Source organism: Rhinichthys klamathensis, unplaced genomic scaffold (assembly GCF_029890125.1).
Source record: "Rhinichthys klamathensis goyatoka isolate OS25496 unplaced genomic scaffold, OSU_Roscu_1.1 h1tg000412l_1, whole genome shotgun sequence".
Taxonomy (NCBI): Eukaryota; Metazoa; Chordata; class Actinopteri; order Cypriniformes; family Leuciscidae; genus Rhinichthys; species Rhinichthys klamathensis.
The window spans coordinates 2,454,880-2,474,876 of record NW_026606912.1 but is presented as its reverse complement, the minus strand read 5'-3'; the positions used below and the strand labels follow the sequence as shown (position 1 = coordinate 2,474,876).

Below are 19,997 nucleotides of genomic sequence, written 5' to 3'. Positions count from 1 at the left end.
AAGGGTTACTGTCTACCGTAGTACAGTGAACGAGGCGGTTGTCTTCATCTTTCTCGATGGCCAGCACTTCCTCCAACAGACGAGCTGATGAGTGACTAGTGTTTAACTCTGTTTTCTTCTTCAACATAAACCTGCAGCCACCAATTGATACAGGTATGTAAAGACAATTTCAGTCAATAATTTATCCTCCATAGATTAATCATGTTAGTTCAATTGTGTTTGGTGTTCTAGAAGCAAAAGTGAACAAGGAGGAGTGAAGTGAACTCACCGCTGTTTGAGTCTGGATGGCTTCTCCTGACTGTGGTCCTTGTGATTATTGAGTTCATCTCTGGATCCTGCGTATCTGTGAGCTTTCATCAGTAACTCAAAGTCAGAATCTGCTTCTCCTTCCTCTGGGTCTTTGAGTTGGCACACCACACCGCTGCTGTGTGGCACAGTAACCTCGCCAGGGCCGGAGAAAACCTGTGCACACTCGACTGGCATGCTCAGACGGTAAAATCCAACAGAGCTTGTGCCCCTTTCCTTCTTCCCAAAAAACCTCTGTGTTACTTTCAGACATGGGGTGTTGTCGACTGTTCCAACACGAATCACCTGGGTAGCAATTTGAACATTATATGTACAACATATAGAACATTGTATGAGACCATAAAATAATTCAGGTAGCAAAACAACTAAGAAATGTAGTTGTGGTGGTGCTGCCTTAAATAGGGGACATTTTATGAATGAAAATAATAAAATAATAAATATTTTTTATATGTGTCCATGACATAATTTCAAAATTGTATTTATATTATATATGTAAAACATTTTAAAATAAAGAATAAAACAAAATAGTTTTTATATATTTGTGTCCAAGACATATTTTCAACAGTTAATAAATCCATCCGTGTATCATTCGTTCAGTCGTTTTTTGAATTAATATTGAAAGTAGAAAAATTAGAAAACAGTTCCTTTTTAGTTTTCTTCATTTTTTCCAAAAAGAAACGAAAAACAAGAATTCAGCTTGATTTTTCGTTTTTCGTTCTGAGTAGAAAAATGAGTAGTAAACAGCTTGAATATTTGATTTCTACAATTACTACACGTAGGCGGGAATGAAACGCCCCTTTCCTCTGATTTGTCAGCCGAAGATCAAACTGTCAGACGGTTTTATTGTTTATTGTGATAAGAAAATTTTCAAAAAAAAAAAAAAATCAGTCCTTCAGTTGCGCACAGCAGAATAAGAGTCCTCCGCTGCTGCTGCAGTTGTGCAGATTCTTATCTCGTTTATTGCAACTACATTTCATCTTTTTCTCATCAAACAACCAGACTAACGAATGGCTCGACACAACCCGTACCGGGGAAGAGCCTAGACAGGGCTTTCTTCTGTGTAGATATAAATTCGCTTTGCATCAGCTTGGTATGGCAGGGTAAATGACGGCTGTTAACATTTTATTAAAATGTATTAGCCTATAATTTATTTCTAAAGGATGCGCGCTTGTGCGTGGTGTTGTGGCGCACCAGGTCATGTTGAGAGTAAAACACGCGTGCGTCACATCGCATTTTTTTATTAGCCTATTCAGAAATAGTGTAAAAGACTGGTAAATAAAATACAAAATGAACATAAACACTATTAATAACATTTAGGCTATGTGTATTTTACTTCCCCTTATAGGCTATAAGATTATGTCAAATCCTTAAATTAATGGTATTCAGAAAACAACAAGAATGAAAAATAAGCAGCCACGTATAATAAAAATATACATATTAGCCTATAAAAATAGGCTATTGTGACCTTTATTACAAACAACATTTAGCCTATTTTAAACCCCAAGCCTAAACTAATTTATTTGAATCGAAACTGAAACTGTACCAACGTTGGGTTCGCGCATCTCTTATTCGGTCCAACGTTTCCATATTTGCAATGTAACATTTGGATGCTAACTTAATGTAAAGAAGGCTTCATACTTTAGTCGAGTCCTAATACACACGAAGACTATCAGCATCTTCAAGAGATATGAGTTTGGAATAACAGCAAGTTAGACTGAACGAAATGAAATGAAATAATGAAATGAATTGATTAAATGAAATGAAATGATGAAATGAAATTGAAATTAAATTAAAAACAAGTGCTGTTTATCTGCAAAAATATGATGAAATATAATAAAATATGATATGATAAAAAATGGACTAACTTGTATGTTAGAATGGTCATCTGGTATAGGAATGAACAAGGGCTCTCTCCAACTCATCCACAAAGGTAGATCTTTGGTCATGTTCAGACCGAAGGGCTGGTATCCCTCTTGTAGGCCACAAACACTAAAGTATCTCAGTGAGTCAACCTGACGACCCAAATTTAGACGACCCACCTGGTTTATCCCTATACTACAAACAGGCAGGAAACCTAGAATTTATCAAAGAGAAGACAGCGAGAAATGCATGTTATACAAAGCAAAAAATACACATTTAAATATATATTATTCAAATAAATTTGATAATTACGTGTCAGAATGGAAAATGACCACAGAGAACATACCATCAGACATATTAAAGTCTTTTACAGCCAGTTCAGAGCCACGACTGTTTAGCAGTAGCTCTCCATTCAGAGTAACCATCATAGTGCATGTAGTCAGGTCCAACAAACAGCCAATTACATCCCCCCTCTTCCAGCGGCCACCCAATTGCTCTTCCCCACCATGCCACCACTGCCCCTAAAACATGCATGTAAGAGATGAACAAAAATGATATTACCCGATATCTTTTTTTCATTTTTTCATTTTATGATCTTTAATTGTTCCAAAAGGCATCTCAGACTCAGTCAATATATAGTCAGTATACGATCTCAGTAAAATTGGCTTTCCCATAATAAATTATCATTGAAATACCTTAGAACCATCAAACACGAAGGCCTGTTCATCTGACCCAAGATCTACGTCAGGTTTACATCCAGGTCGTGCCCAGCCCACTCTCATCTGTCCATCAGTTACAGCCTCAAACTCAAAGTACCATTTGCCATAATGCACTGCAAAGGGCTGCTCCAGGCGGAAAATCCGAAATCTCTCTGCAGTCACAGATTTAATATTGATACTTGAGGCTATGGGAGACAAAAATAAAACAAATGTTTATGTTGATTTACTACCATACTAATGTTTTTGAAAGCAGTCTCTTATGCTCACCAAGGCTGCATTTATTTGAGCAAATAAAGTAAAAACAGTACTAATATTGTGAAATATTACTACATTTTAAAATAACTCTTTTCTATTTGAATATATTTAAAAATGTAATTTATTCCTGTGATGGCAAAGATGTACAGTGAGGAAAATAAGTATTTGAACACCCTGCTATTTTGCAAGTTCTCCCACTTAGAAAACATGGAGGGGTCTGAAATTGTCATCGTAGGTGCATGTCCACTGTGAGAGACATAATCTAAAAAAAAAATCCAGAAATCACAATGTATGATTTTTTAACTATTTATTTGTATGATACAGCTGCAAATAAGTATTTGAACACCTGAGAAAATCAATGTTAATATTTGGTACAGTAGCCTTTGTTTGCAATTAAAGAGGTCAAACGTTTCCTGTAGTTTTTCACCAGGTTTGCACACACTGCAGGAGGGATTTTGGCCCACTCCTCCACACAGATCTTCTCTAGATCAGTCAGGTTTCTGGGCTGTCGCTGAGAAACACAGAGTTTGAGCTCCCTCCAACGATTCTCTATTGGGTTTAGGTCTGGAGACTGGCTAGGCCACGCCAGAACCTTGATATGCTTCTTACAGAGCCACTCCTTGGTTATCCTGGGTGTGTGCTTCAGGTCATTGTCATGTTGGAAGACCCAGCCTCGACCCATCTTCAATGCCCTAACTGAGGGAAGGAGGTTGTTCCCCAAAATCTCGCAATACATGGCCCCGGTCATCCTCTCCTTAATACAGTGCAGTCGCCCTGTCCCATGTGCAGAAAAACACCCCCAAAGCCTGTTGCTACCACCCCCATGCTTCACAGTAGGTGTCAAGTCCTACTCTTTTTCGACTTCCAAAGGACACCTCAAATTTCCGACTCAATCACTTTTATTTTTATTTTGGTTTGTCAGTTGTTTGTGCTGTTCAGCAAATTAGGTTGTAAACCTTTAAAGACAGAGAACAAAAGTTACAATTTTATTCAAACATTTTAATCAAACATTAATGCTTTTTAAATTAATTAACCACAAGAAAAATGATTTCATTAATCAAATTTTACCACTTTTAACTTTATACCATCCTATTTTATCTTATACTCTTAATTTTTTTCAAACTCAATGTAATATTATTTTAGCACAAACACAAAATAAATGAAGGAAATGCTGCAATGTGTTACTTAACATCTACACAGCAGTTAAACATAGCTCAAACATATTAAGCACAAACACCATGAAAGTAAATAAACATATTACAGACCATTGGCGTCTTTGGACTGCACCTACGAGTGAACTTGGAACCTCTTCTCTCTGAAGTTTGTTTTTTTCTGACTGACTGAGAACCTCCATGCTTTTTCAGGTGCTCCAAATCAGTGACAATTATAATCAGGTGACAAGCAGCTGGTTTGCTGCTGCTGGTGCACTCTGGGAAGTGAAGTTCTTTCATAATCACTCCTGAGATTCAGCTCAACACCTCCCACTTGAGCTCCTGGTTTTTTCAAATCCAGAGGTCACACAAGCCCTTCACACCTCTGCTTGTTCTTCAGTGGGAAGTAGAATGACAAGGCGTCTGACATCCCTATGAAGAATTGTGGCTGGGATTTTGGTTTGAAGCTTCTTAGTTCTTCCACTGTTAGCTCTTGTGATGTGAACAGGATAGCTAGGAAAAGTTTTTACAAATGCATCTCTTACAATGCCTTTGCTGTCAGCATTTACACTGACCACTCTAGCCAGCTTGTACTGTCCCCTCAGGGCGTTTTGATCAGCCACCCAGACCACATCTCCAACAGCAACATTTCGCTCTTTGGTGTGCCATTTGCTTCTTATGAACAGATTAGGTCCAGCCAATTGGCTCCACTTCTTCCAGAAATTGCTTACCTCTGCTTGAATGTGTTTAAGCCTTTTGTAAGGGTAGCCATTAAACTGGAAATCTCCAGGGTCTCCCTTTGCATTGGCACGTCCTAAAAGCAGAGAATTTGGGGTGATGTACTCTACACAGTCTTCTCTGCTTTGAGTTCTTGCATCGATGGGTCTCTCATTTGCAAGGTTGGCTGCCATGAAGAGAAAAGTTTGAAATTCTCCCCATGTGAAAACAGCATCTCCACCAAGGTTGCTCAACGCCTGCTTCACTACTTTGACTGCTGCCTCTGCTGCACCATTCCTATGGGGAGAGTCTGCAGGGTGGATCTTCCACGACCATTCTGTACCATTCTTGGCAGCTGTATCTTCAAGTTCAGACTTGTCTAGTCGGTTTAGGAATCTATGAAGCTTCTCCAGTGCAGGTCTGGCTCCCACAAAGTTAGTGCCAGGGTCTGACCAGAGTTTCCTGGGGTGTCCTCTCAGTGAAGTGAACCTTTGATAGGCTAGCAGGAATCCTTCAGATGACATGTCACTCACCACTTCAGTGTGTATGGCTCGGGAAGCCATGCAGCAGAAGACTATTCCCCATACTTTGAGTCTAGTTCTCTTCTTTACCTCATCTTTCACTTCATAAGGGCCGAACAAGTCCATGGTGGTGAATTCAAAAGGTGCAGCTGGGCCTGTTCGCTCTAGAGGCAGGTCAGCCATGATTTGTTGACACTGTTTTGCCTTGTTTTTCCTGCAGACCACACAGCTGTCAACTATTTTCTTGGCAAGTCTACGGCCTTTTATTACCCAGGCTTTCTTCCTCATCCGGAGAAGGGTTCCTGCCACTCCCTCGTGGTTTGCTTTGTGGGATTCTTGTGCCAGCAGTGTGGACACCCATGCTTCAAATGGTAAAACTGGCACTGCTGTCTTATCTTCATTGAACGTCTGAATTCTGCCTCCACAAACTAGCAGTCCAGAGTTCACATCTTTGTATACTACCAGTCTGTTCAGAGTTGTGTCTGAAAAAACTGTACCTTTTTGAGCTGCGAGGAAGAGGTCTTTGAGCGCATCTTCGTGTTCTTTGATAGTCAGCACAGCTTGCTTGGGTGATTTTACCTCCCACTTTAACTGTTTAAGGGCCCGGCACTTCCTCTTCAGCCACTGCTTGGCAGCTAGACAAACCCAGGCAACGACTCTCACCAGTTTGAACAGGCTACTGAATCTTCTTACTTCCACAAGGTCTTTAACCCAGCCAGTGGGCTTCCTTCCTAGAAGAAGAGTTGGGTTTACCACAGGTATTCCCTCTTGAGCTTCACTCTTTGGACTTTCCTGGGTGCCTTGTAGGTCTTCTTTCTGCTGACTCCTTGCTTGAGCTCTTGTTAATGCACCTGTGAATGCCTTCCTCTGGAGCTTGTTTACACTTTCTCTGGCTTGAGCTGCAACCTCTCCAGCTGATTTTATAGGCCATTTCTCCACGGGCCACTTCAGGAACTCTGGTCCATTTTGCCATATGGAATTCTCCTTCAAATCTCCAGGAGCGCCCCCTCTTGTTATGATGTCAGCTATGTTTAGATCTCCACGGATCCACCACCAGTCTTGCACTAGTCCAGCCTTCTGGATTTCACCCACTCTATTTGCAAAGAAGGTTTTGTACCCATAACTGGCTCTTTGAATGGCTCCCAAGACTGTTTGACTGTCAAGTAGATGGAACCATCTCTCGATCTTCATTCGTGCATGCTTTTCCACATACTTCCTGATCCTGGCTGCAAAAACAGCCCCACAGATCTCAGCTTTTACAGCTTCTCCCTTTTGATCCAGGGGTGTCAGTTTGGCTTTTGATTCAACGAATCGAACTACAGTGCCTTGACTTGTCTCCCATCTTAAGTACATCACAGCTCCATAGGTTTTGTCACTTCCATCAGAGAATGTGATGCCCCAAGGTTTCCCTTTCCAGCCAGCTGGTGTGAGGCTCCTGTGGAATCTCATCTGTCCAAGCTGCACATATTCTTCAAAAAGTTGTATGGCTTCTTCTCTGAGGCTTTCTGAGAGAGGTTGGTCCCAGGTATCTTGGGTTAGTTTCCCACCCCCTCCCTCTTGGAATGCTTTTCTAACAAGAATTGCTCCCTTCTGTTTGGCAGGTGTAACTAAGCCAATTGGGTCGTACAGTCCAGCCACTTGGCTTAAGAGAGCCCTCCTAGTCAGAGGATTAGGTGTCCCAGTTCTCACCTCCTCCTTGAGAAGATCTTTTCCAACTCTCATTTTCTTCTTCCTTTTGGAAAAGTTAACTGAGGTTAACATGTAGAGCTTGTCTTCATCCATTTGGTAGCCAATACCCAAGGCTTTGTTGTCTTCGTCCTTCATTTGATTTTGAAGAATTAAGGTTTTACATTGTGTCTCTGTTAGAACCTCAGTCTCCATTCCTTGCCTCCCACTTTGCCCTGACCGGACCCATGGTTTGAGGAAGAAACCTCCAGCTTTCAAGATCTCTTCAACATTTGCTGTGATTTTGTCAAGTTTATTTAGGTCATCTTGGGAGGTTAAGAGGTCATCCACATAACTGTCCTCTTCAATGACTCTGCGCTCTTCCTCCAAGTGAAGAAAGTTGGGCAGGCGTGCTGTTTCCCTCATAGCCAGCTGAGCAATGCAACCAGCAGGTCTGTCCCCAATGTTGACTCTGGTAACTGCATATTCACTTATCTCTTCATCTGGGCTGTCCCTCCAGAGGAACCTGTGAAGATGCATCTCACGCTCCTCCAACCATACAGAGTTGTACATCTTTCTGATGTCTCCTAGAGATGCATACGTCCCTTCTCTGAACCTCAGCAGGACAGCTCTGATAGGGTTGAGAACGTCTGGTCCCTTCAGAAGAAGATCATTCATACTCACGCCTTTGTATTTCTGGCTACTATTCCATACAGTACGAACTGGTGTTGTCACCGAATGAGGGTTTGGCGCCACCAGGTGGCTTACGTACCACACTGGTCCGTTCCACTCATCCATGATTTTGTTGGTGAGTTTTATGGCTGCGCCTCGTTCGACCATTTCATGGATCTGGGTAGCATATGCGACTTTCCAGTCTGGCTCTCTGCTTAGTTGCTTTTCCATCCTTAAGAAACAAGCCTGGACTGCACCTTTGTTGTTTGGGAGAGAGGCTGGATCTACTGTCCAAGGATACTTTGCATCCCAATGTGGAGCTGGTGTGTGAGAATCCCCCTTCTTATAGGTGAGGCCTCCTTCAATGATCTCCAGCTCCCTCTCTTCTGCCAGGGTCATTTCTTTTCCTCCTGGTGGACAGTTTCCACATCGGCATCCTCCACATCTTGGCTCACATGCAGCCCCGATGCTGTCCCAGTGCCACCACTCAAGGAACTCACGGTTACTGGCAGCTGTAAATTTGGTCTGAGCCACATCCACCTGCTGTAACTGGGCTGTGTCCGTTGTTGGACTTGAGATTTCTTGATATTTAACTGCTGCTGTCCTCATGGAACGAGCGAAGTGTGTTTTGGACTCATATACTGCAACCTCCACTTCTTCAAATAAGTCGGCATGTGCTCCACCCACTGTCTTCCCCAATGGTCCCTCCCACAAGACGAGGTCTCCGATGATTTTTATCCTCTGAGGAGCGAGTCTTCCCTCTCGGTGGCTAATGAGAAGTTCAACCTCTTCTGGCCTTTCCAATTCTTTAAGTTTGACTTCTGGGAAGAATTTTCTCAACTTCTCAGGTTCAATTACTCGATGCACTCTGGCAATTTCGTCCAAGCCGTAGCAGACCATTTTATGAGCGCTCTCCGTTCCTTTAGGTGTCTTGACTCTGACTTTGAGTAGATACCTTTGTGTGTTCACCTCCATGGTCATACCACCAACCCCATGCACAACTAAAGTTATCTTCCCATGTCTTAACCTCAGACTTTCAGCAGCCTTATGGGTAATGTAGTTTGTGTCTGAAGCAAGGTCAATTAAAGTCCCAATCTTCTGCCCTGCGTTTGCAGTGACTTGCATCAGCATCATGATGACAGGAAGTTCAGAGAGCCCATTCCTCTGCAGTAGCTCAGACTGGTCTGAAGCATCGAGTGTCACTGCGGTTTTGTTGGTGTTGGTGAAAGCCTTTCTGCATCGATCTGCCATTTTTGGGGAGAGTTCAGACAAGATTTCCTCCTGTTCCTCCGTTAGTTTGCTTTTACCTTTGCCGTCTCTTCCACTCAATCTCTCTTCCCCTCTTTTGACTTCTTTTGGGCAGAGGAAAAAATGGTGGTCTGGGGCACCACCTTCCCTTTTACAGTCTTTATTTCTGCATAGGAAAGTGTCACTGCAGTAACCATCCTTCTCATGGCATCCGAGACATTTTCTGCATGCTCCCAGTTTTCTCAATACAGCTGTCTTTTCAGGTAGCTTAAGTTTTTTGAACTTTCTACAGAAGAAGATTTTGTTGTTGTGCCCACTATCACCACAGACACCACATACCTCATCAAGCTCTTCTTTCTTTGTGTTTTTTGTTGAGGCAATCCTTCTGTCATACCTCTTTTCTGATCGATCTGATTTTTCCACCTTTTCCACAGTTCTGAGCTGTTCAAGTCTCTCTAGTATCTCTTCTTGGCTTTTCAGGAACTTCAAGAGCATGATAAAGTGGTTGTCTGGTGTGACATTGTTTCTGGGCTCAACCATGAACATCACCCAATCTCTCTTAATAAAGTCAGGCAACTTGCTTTCAATAGTTTTAATTACCAGTGGGTTATTTATGGCTCCTGAGTTTCCTAACTCTGTGAGATCCGCTAGGGCCTTCTCTACTGACTGTATGAGGTCAATTAACTTTCTTGGCTGGTTCCCTTTCACATGTGGCATCTTCTCCAGCTCTTCAAGGATTTCCACTGTGATAGTTGACTTATTTCCATATCTGTTCTCCAGGACTCTGAACATGTCATTGGCAGTGGTGTAGGTTGAAAGTCTGAGATCTTTTGAGATTTTGTCATCCACACTCTCCAAGAGTTGAATTTTCTTAACTTCAGTTGAACCGGATGGCTCTCCCTGCTTTTGCAGGCTTTCCCAGTCTTTCCTCCATCTGTGATATTCTCTCTTGCTTCCATTGAAGATAGGTAGAGAGGTTGGCTTGATTCTCACTATTGGTGTGGATGTTGCCGGTTGGGGTAGTCTCGCTCCTGTGCCTTGCCCATTGATCGTCCGTACAGTGGCAAATTCAGCTTTCCTTAACTCAAGCCTGTAGTAAGATGCTCTTACGTCCTTGACTCTTCCATCTAATTCATCCTTTAATTCTACAGGGATCCATCTCTCCCATGTTGACATTGCTGAGATGGCCTCTTTTATTCTCTTGTCCAAGAGAGCGAGGTGCACTTCATAGCCCTCTAAATTGGCACTTTCCACAGGTACATCAGCTGCTTTATCATTGGCTTTCTCTGCTTCCAGGATTGCCTCAAGAAGTTCATTCCTTCCATACCTCGACCACAGGTTTGTTTGAACAATGCCTCTTACTTCCATCAACTTTGTCTCACCTTCAATTACAGATTTGTCAATGTCAGCCTCTTGCTGTTCATCAAGACTTGCTTCCTTATCCTCAATCTTAATGTCAGCCTCCAGTCCAATCCTGTAGTCATCGAGCATCTTTCTGAAACAGTCTGAAAGCTTTGTGAATTCCTCCTTTAACTCCATTTGAAGCATGCTGCTTGCTCCTCTTGAAATGAAGTTGGCTTGTCTGGTGAAGCTGCTTTTTGCAGTGGTCCTCTCCTTTTTGAGTTGCTGGACCGACTTCCCCAGGACATCTTCCGCCATCTTGACTTCCTCTGCGTCAACAGCTTATTTCTGGACCTGAAGCCGTTTATCCTCAGGGCCAGGCCGCTCCGCGTGGTTTACAACTGTCAAGTCCTACTCTTTTTCGACTTCCAAAGGACACAAGGACAACTCAAATTTCCGACTCAATCACTTTTCTTTTTCTTTTGGTTTGTCAGTTGATTGTGCTGTTCAGCAAATTAGGTTGTAAACCTTTAAAGACAGAGAACAAAAGTTACAATTTTATTCAAACATTTTAATCAAACATTAATGCTTTTTAAATTAATTAACCACTTAAGCCTTTTAGATGGAATAAAGAAAAATGATTTCATTAATCAAATTTTACCACTTTTAACTTTATACCATCCTTTTTTATCTTATACTCTTAATTTTTTTCAAACTCAATGTAATATTATTTTAGCACAAACACAAAATAAATGAAGGAAATGCTGCAATGTGTTACTTAACATCTACACAGCAGTTAAACATAGCTCAAACATATTAAGCACAAACACCATGAAAGTAAATAAACATATTACAGACCATTGGCGTCTTTGGACTGCACCTACGAGTGAACTTGGAGCCTCTTCTCTCTGAAGTTTTTTTTTTTCTGACTGACTGAGAACCTCCATGCTTTTTCAGGTGCTCCAAATCAGTGACAATTATAATCAGGTGACAAGCAGCCGGTTTTCTGCTGCTGGTGCACTCTGGGAAGTGAAGTTCTTTCATAATCACTCCTGAGATTCAGCTCAACAGTAGGGATGGTGTTCTTGGGATGGTACTCATCATTCTTCTTCCTCCAAACACGGCGAGTGGAATTATGACCAAAAAGTTCTATTTTGGTCTCATCTGACCACATGACTTTCTCCCATGACTCCTCTGGATCATCCAAATGGTCATTGGCAAACTTTAGACGGGACTTGACATGTGCTGGTTTAAGCAGGGGAACCTTCCGTGCCATGCATGATTTCAAACCATGACGTCTTAGTGTATTACCAACAGTAACCTTGGAAACAGTGGTCCCAGCTCTTTTCAGGTCATTGACCAGCTCCTCCCGTGTAGTTCTGGGCTGATTTCTCACCTTTCTTAGGATCATTGAGACCCCACGAGGTGAGATCTTGCATGGAGCCCCAGTCCGAGGGAGATTGACAGTCATGTTTAGCTTCTTCCATTTTCTAATGATTGCTCCAACAGTGGACCTTTTTTCACCAAGCTGCTTGGCAATTTCACCGTAGCCCTTTCCAGCCTTGTGGAGGTGTACAATTTTGTCTCTAGTGTCTTTGGACAGCCGTTTGGTCTTGGCCATGTTAGTAGTTGGATTCTTACTGATTGTATAGGGTGGACAGGTGTCTTTATGCAGCGAACGACCTCAAACAGGTGCATCTAATTTAGGATAATAAATGGAGTGGAGGTGGACATTTTAAAGGCAGGTGAATTCTAGCTGATAGACAGGTGTTCAAATACTTATTTGCAGCTGTATCATACAAATAAATAGTTAAAATCATATATTGTGATTTCTGGATTTTTTTTTTTAGATTATGTCTCTCACAGTGGACATGCACCTACGATGACAATTTCAGACCCCTCCATGATTTCTAAGTGGGAGAACTTGCAAAATAGCAGGGTGTTCAAATACTTATTTTCCTCACTGTATTTTTAGCCGCCATTACTCTAATCTTCAGTGTCACATGATCCTTCAGAAATCATTATAATATGCTGATTTGCTTCTTAAGAAACATGTATTATTGTCACAGTTCAAAATGGCTGTGCTGCTTGATATTAAATTGATTTATTTTTTATTTTTTTATCTTTAATGAAAAAAAAGTTCAAAAGAACAACAATTGAACAGATGTCTTGTAATAATGTAAAAGTCTTTACTGTAACTTTTGATCTATTTAATGCACCCTTGCTGAATATAATTTCCCTTTTTTTTTTATCTGACTATACTGCCAAAAAAGATAATGGTCCCACCATGTTCTTGCTCCAGCGGCTCTACAGTGTATCCAAACCCAAGAAGGGTACCCAGAGTGTCCCTCGTGGCATCTCTACCCGCCTGTTTGTACTTTTCATCCAACAGGGAAAATGGCACTAGTTGGGTACTTCTCTTACACTTAACATCCTGAAACAAAGAGATAGAGTAAAAAGCTACAGTATTTCCAAATCAAATACAATGAAAAAAGGAAAACCCAAGTTGGAGATATACCACTTACAAGTACTACATATGGACACATTTGGCATTTTCATTCCAATTCTCAAGATCACATTTATATTGTATGTTTTCAATAAAAGACTAATTTCCACCTGCTGTGGTCCAAAGCTCCAGCCCTGCCTGATACGCTCTCTGGCCCAGATGTTGTGTTCATTCTCAGCCAGTTTTTCCACCAGCTCTTCCTGAGAAGCTGTTAGCACAACACAGGACTGATCCACAGGGGTTGGTTTATATCCGTTCCATAGCTCATACCTGGACAGGTGATGCAATTAGGATTCATTTAACAAGGATGATGTAATTAGGACTAATTTAAAAAGCACTTTTCACTGTTGCATTGTTAACTGGAAAATTTAATTGTCTTGGTATTGAGGAATTTTATCTTGATATACTTATTTGAAAGGCGAACATATTTCACATTCTCCTCTGCATGTTCATCAGAGAGTCCAATGTGGACACCAAAAGCCAAAAGAGTCCTTCCACAACACAAAAGGAAGCATGATTAATAACGGAGAGCTAATTAACAGTATATTAGGCACAATAATCCATGACATACCTGAGGATCTCCTCAGATGACTGAAGGTTATGAATTCGCTCCTGATCTGGAAGTCTGGAAAACTCGACTAGACACGAGTGTACTTTTTTGCTCTCATCTTTAACCTAGGAGAAGAGATGCAGTTTTTAATATACTCCAGAATGATAAGGAGCAACTGAATGGATGTTACTTAGGGAGTTTCCAAACTATAGATTGTTTACTTTGTTCCGAAACAAGGACTTAAATTGTTACAATAGCCAAACTGTTGCTTAACCGTTCCATTCTGCATACCATATATATATATACAATCACCGGCCACTTTATTAGGTACACCTGTCCAACTGCTCGTTAACACTTAATTTCTAAGCAGCCAATCACATGGCGGCAACTCAGTGCATTTAGGCATGTAGACATGGTCAAGACAATCTCCTGCAGTTCAAACCGAGCATCAGTATGGGGAAGAAAGTTGATTTGAGTGACTTTGAACGTGGCATGATTGTTGGTGCCAGAAGGGCTGGTCTGAGTATTTCAGAAACTGCTAATCTACTGGGATTTTTACACACAACCATCTCTAGGGTTTACAGAGAATGGTCCGAAAAAGAAAAAACATCCAGTGAGCGGCAGTTCTGTGGGCGGAAATGCCTTGTTGATGCCAGAGGTCAGAGGAGAATGGCCAGACTGGTTCGAGCTGATAGAAGGGCAACAGTGACTGAAATAACCACTCGTTACAACCGAGGTATGCAGCAAAGCATTTGTGAAGCCACAACACGCACAACCTTGAGGCGGATGGGCTACAACAGCAGAAGACTCCACCGGGTACCACTCATCTCCACTACAAATAGGAAAAAGAGGCTACAATTTGCAAGAGCTCACCAAAATTGAACAGTTGAAGACTGGAAAAATGTTGCCTGGTCTGATGAGTCTCGATTTCTGTTGAGACATTCAGATGTTAGAGTCAGAATTTGGCGTAAACAGAATGAGAACATGGAACCATCATGCCTTGTTACCACTGTGCAGGCTGGTGGTGGTGGTGTAATGGTGTGGGGGATGTTTTCCTGGCACACTTTAGGCCCCTTAGTGCCAATTGGGCATCGTTTAAATGCCACGGCCTACCTGAGCATTGTTTCTGACCATGTCCATCCCTTTATGGCCACCATGTACCCATCCTCTGATGGCTACTTCCACCATGTCACAAAGCTCTAATCATTTCAAATTGGTTTCTTGAACATGACAATGAGTTCACTGTACTAAAATGGCCTCCACAGTCACCAGATCTCAACCCAATAGAGCATCTTTGGGATGTGGTGGAACGGGAGATTCGCATCATGGATGTGCAGCCGACAAATCTGCGGCAACTGTGTGATGCCATCATGTCAATATGGACCAAACTCCCTGAGGAATGCTTCCAGCACCTTGTTGAATCTATGCCACGAAGAATTGAGGCAGTTCTGAAGGCAAAAGGGGGTCCAACCCGTTACTAGCATGGGGTACCTAATAAAGTGGCCGGTGAGTGTATATATATATATATATATATATATATAGTTATTTATACACCAGTTAGAGTGGCAATCAAGACTTTGTTGGGACAGCATGTCCTGTTTCGAAGAAGTGCAATTTTGAGATGAAGAGGCGTTTGGTTTTCAACTGCGATAACGTCTCAGGTTACGACTGTAACCGTAGTTCCCTGAGAAAGGGAACGAGACGATGCGTCACTTGACGCCTTGGGAACGCCCCCAGCGTGAATGCGTCTGAGCATCAATGTCAACTAGTCCAATGGAAAGAATGAGCGTCACGGGCGGGTGACGTCATGACCAGGAAGGGATAAAGGCTCACCCGGTGAAACGCGGCATTAGCTTCAAAAAGTCGAAGCAAGCCGATCACAGGGAAGCAGGAAGTATGGCAGGGTGACGCATCGTCTCGTTCCCTTTCTCAGGGAACTACGGTTACAGTCGTAACCTGAGACGTTCCCTTTCGAGGGAACTCTCGATGCGTCACTTGACGCCTTGGGAACGAGAATACCCAAAACGCCAGAATTCCAAGTACCTGAGTGTTAGTCTGTTGGAACTAAGCACTAAGCACCTGAGAACCTGGGGCAGCATCCAGGTCCAAACTGTAAAACCTGACGAACGTGAGCGGTGAGGACCAGCCTGCCGCATCACATACGTCTTGAAGAGAAACTCCAAATAATAAGGCTTTAGAGGCCGCCATACCCCTCGTAGAGTGAGCTCTGACCACCAAAGGACACGGCTGGTCAGAGTACTCGTATGCAAGTGAAATAGCCTCAACTATCCACTTACTAACCGTCTGTTTAGAAGCAGGAAGACCCTTCTTAGGTGATCCAAAGCAAATAAATAACTGGTCGGACTTCCTCATAGACGATGTCCGATGAACATAAGTATCCAGTGCTCGCACTGGACACAAGAGGTTCAGCCTTTCCTGGTCCGCAGATGTAAAAGGAGGACAGAAACCTGCAGCACAATAGGCCTCGGAATAATGGTAGGCACCTTTGGAACATATCCATGTTTCGGGTAAGAATGCCTTGGCCATCCCCGGTGCACTCAAGGCAGGTGGGGACCGAAAGGGCCTGAAGGTCTGACTCTAATAGGGACGAAATAGCTAGCAGAAAATAGTCTTAAAAGAAAGGAACTTCTCTGAGACCAAATCTAAGGGCTCGAAGGGAGCCCCAGATAGGCCTTCTAGAACTATTGCAAGGTCCCAAGCCAGCACCCTAGTGCAAGTTGCAGGCCTCAGCCTCAAAGTGCCACGAAGGAAACGAGTGATCAGGGGGTCTCGACCCAAAAATGTACTACCCACCAGGGCGTGGAAAGCCGCAATGGCCGCCACGTATACCTAAAGCGTGGAAGGACATAGACCTGATACAAAGCGTTCTTGCAGAAACTCGAATACTGTGTTTACTGAACAGTTAACCGGATCCCACTGACGCTGGTAACACCAAGAAGTGAAAAACTCTCGAAATAGTGAATATAGTTTCCTCGTAGCGGGAGCTCTGGAGCTTAGAACGGTCTCAACAACCTCGGTTGAGAGACCACTCTCTATGAGTTGGGCCCCCTCAGAGGCCAAACCCACAGTTTCCAAATCCCCTGCCGGGGGTGCAATATTGCATCCCCTGCCTGAGACGGAAGGTCTCTCCTGATCGGGACCTCCAAGGGAGGTCCGTCGAGGAGAAAAATTAGGTCCGCAAACCAAATTCAGCTCGGCCAGGGTGGTGCTACTAAATAGGCTGATTCCATCCTGGCGGAATCACTCCAGAACTCCTGGGAGCAGAGCAACAGGGGGAAATGCGTACAGACGTAGCCTCAGCCACGTCTGCACCATAGCAACCAGCCCCGTGGGGACTGGTTGAGTGAGGGATAACCAGAGTGGACAGTGCGTCGTACTTTTGCTGAGACGAGAACAAATCCACTTCTGCCTGGCCATAAAACTCCCATATTTGCTCCACCGCCTCGGGGTGGAGTCCCCTGGCCTCAGCCCCTGCCTCGACAGGGTGTCTGCTCCAATATTCTGCCCCCCCTGGAATATACACTGCCCTCAGACAGCGTAATTTCCTGAGGGACCAAAATAATAGGCCACCAACGTGTTGTCTGTGGGTCAAGAACCAGAGTTTCCTCCATATAACCAAGGCGCGGGGATACTGCCGCGTGATCTTGATCGTACGGAGTGGGTTTCCCCTCAGGGAGAACCCTCTGGTCCTGAGCCACCACTGTAAAGGTCTCACGTACAGCAGGTCAAAGGGTATCACATTGAACGCTGCTGCCCTGAGGCCTAACAGTCACTGTTTCAGAACAACACATGATGGCCCCTCAGGTCTGGGAGGAGATGTCTCAACGCATTGAAGACGACCACCATCTCTAGGCAATTCATGTGCCAAGCGAGATGATGACTCCTCCCAAGCCCTGAGCTGAGCGGCCTTCCAATACCGCTCCCCAGCCGGTGAGGGAAGCATCTGTCGAGATAGCAACTCGATGGCAAAGAGCTCCCAACACCGAACCCTGGGTTAAGAACCAGTGTTTCCTCCATATAACAAAGGCACGAAGGCACGGCCGCGTGATCTTGATCATACGAAGTGGGTTTCCCCTCGGGGAGAACCCTCTGGTCCTGCGCCACCACTCCAAAGGTCTCATGTACAGCAGGCCAAAAGGTATCCCGTTGGACGCTACTGCCACAAGACCCAACAGTCTCTCGAACTGTTTTACAGTGCGTGACTGGCCTAGCTTTAGCTCTATGGTGGCTGTCAGGATAGCAGCTACACGAACGGGCGATAAAGTGGCCCGCATCGTCACTGAATCCCATACCACACCAAGGAAAGTGGTTCTCTGTACTGGAGAAAGAACACTCTTCTTGGCATTGAGCCTCAACCCCAACATCTGCATATGAGCGAGAACGACACCTCGGTGCCGAACCGCTAACTGTTCTGATTCCGCTAGAATCAGCCAGTCATCTATGCAATTCAGAATGCGTATACACTGCAGCCTGGCGGGGCCAGAGCTGCGTCTATACACTTCGTGAACGTGCGGGGTGATAGAGCTAGACCGAAAGGAAGTGCCTGATACTGGTGTTCTTTGCCCCAAAGAAAACCTCAGGAACCTCCTGTGCTGAGGGAGGACGGGGATATGGAAGTATACGTCTTTTAGATCTATCGTGACAAACCAGTCCTCGGATCTGATTTGAGTCACGATCTGTTTGAGTGTCAGCATCTTGGACTTGAGTTCCAGCACCAAACACTCCAACAGACGAAGATCTAGTATGTGACGCTGCTCTCCATCCTTTTTTGGAACAATGAGATAACGACTGTAAAGACCCGACGCAATGTCGGGTGAGTACACCTGCTCTATAGCTTTCTTTGCTAACAGGGCCTTTACCCCTTGCTCCATTACCAGAGAGATTACCATTACCCATAGAGATATATTTGGCAGTAGCTTCCGCGCTGCCAGAAAACCTACCAAGGGAACCAGCCCCTCGAGGCTGGCCTCTGGTGTAATAAAGACAGCCAGTTCGGGGACCTGAAACATACTGGCAGGAACCACCCGAACTGACTGTTTTCGAACCCCCCTCAGAGGGCGCGAGTCCGACGCAATGTCGAGTTGACGCTGCGCCAGAAGCTCGCTGGAGAACGCTGCGCCCCGAAGCACCAAGGGTGGCGGGGTTGGCAGAACGGTCCCCTGAGGGCACAGAGATGGAAAGGGCACCGTATAATGAGGTGTACACCATTCCACCCCGGTTGGGGCTGCCCTCACCGGTCTGACGCCGTGGCGCCAGACCTTTTCTTTTGAGCCGCAGCCTTCTCAGCATGAAGAACGGTCCTCGGATCCGGCTTCTGCTTTGAAGGCTTTGGCTGCTGTGTTGTGTATGAGAAACTAGCCGGCTGGAGCTGCTCACGCCCAGCAGCCCCAGTGGGTTGGACATAGCGAGGGAGAGATTATCTTGTATCTTTCTCCATGATTCCCATCAAATTGAGCCAGAGGTGTCTCTCAGGGACCACATTTCTTTGGCTGCCATCCCTGAGAGATAAATCTGAGGCCCGACGGAGTTCTCAAACCCCATCGGGCCAACTCCCTCACTTCTGTCCAAATACCACAGCAGGTCAGCCTGATATGCTTGCAGCACTGCTATAGTGTGCAAGCAGGCTCGTGCTAGACCCACTGTCATATATGCTTTTCCCACTAGATTAAAAAATAGTTTTCTTTAATGGTTCAGTGAGAGAAGCCGACGCCTTCAGGGACGATACTGAACCGGGAGACATAGCTCGCAAGTGTCTGTTCTACCCGGGGTATTGCCCCATAGCCATACTCTCTTAACCCCCAAATATCTGAATATACATGAATGTGGGGCTAAAAAATGAGTAAGGCTTTTTCCATGATCTAGACAGCTCGCTGTGCAGATCGGGAAAAATGGAAGGCCCCGTGATGGAGGTGGAAAAATAGAGGGAAGGAAACTCGTTCAATTTATTTTAAGGACGAGTGCCCCCTTATTTCTGCTGGCCATTAAATATTTAATTCATCTACAGCCTCAGTAAACACCTCCACCAGCTTATTATTATATATATACACTCACCGGCCACTTTATTAGGTACACCTGTCCAACTGCTCGTTAACACTTAATTTCTAAGCAGCCAATCACATGGCGGCAACTCAGTGCATTTAGGCATGTAGACATGGTCAAGACAATCTCCTGCAGTTCAAACCGAGCATCAGTATGGGGAAGAAAGTTGATTTGAGTGACTTTGAACGTGGCATGATTGTTGGTGCCAGAAGGGCTGGTCTGAGTATTTCAGAAACTGCTAATCTACTGGGATTTTCACGCACAACCATCTCTAGGGTTTACAGAGAATGGTCCGAAAAAGAAAAAACATCCAGTGAGCGGCAGTTCTGTGGGCGGAAATGCCTTGTTGATGCCAGAGGTCAGAGGAGAATGGCCAGACTGGTTCGAGCTGATAGAAGGGCAACAGTGACTGAAATAACCACTCGT

The 19,997-nt window shown here is 44.1% G+C and overlaps 1 protein-coding gene across 1 annotated transcript in view; it reads right to left on the bottom strand.

The window, feature by feature from the left end:
* ryr2b (ryanodine receptor 2b (cardiac)) overlaps window positions 1–19,997 on the bottom strand; it is a 102,361-nt gene that overhangs the window by 64,549 nt on the left and 17,815 nt on the right. The window contains exons 22-29 of the mRNA XM_056234992.1: window positions 13,533–13,636; window positions 13,072–13,231; window positions 12,742–12,889; window positions 2,862–3,070; window positions 2,513–2,687; window positions 2,172–2,380; window positions 269–591; window positions 17–131 (exon numbers count right to left, since the gene is read on the bottom strand). Coding sequence (XP_056090967.1) covers window positions 17–131; window positions 269–591; window positions 2,172–2,380; window positions 2,513–2,687; window positions 2,862–3,070; window positions 12,742–12,889; window positions 13,072–13,231; window positions 13,533–13,636 — 1,443 coding nt within the window. The remainder of the gene's footprint in view (window positions 1–16; window positions 132–268; window positions 592–2,171; window positions 2,381–2,512; window positions 2,688–2,861; window positions 3,071–12,741; window positions 12,890–13,071; window positions 13,232–13,532; window positions 13,637–19,997) is intronic.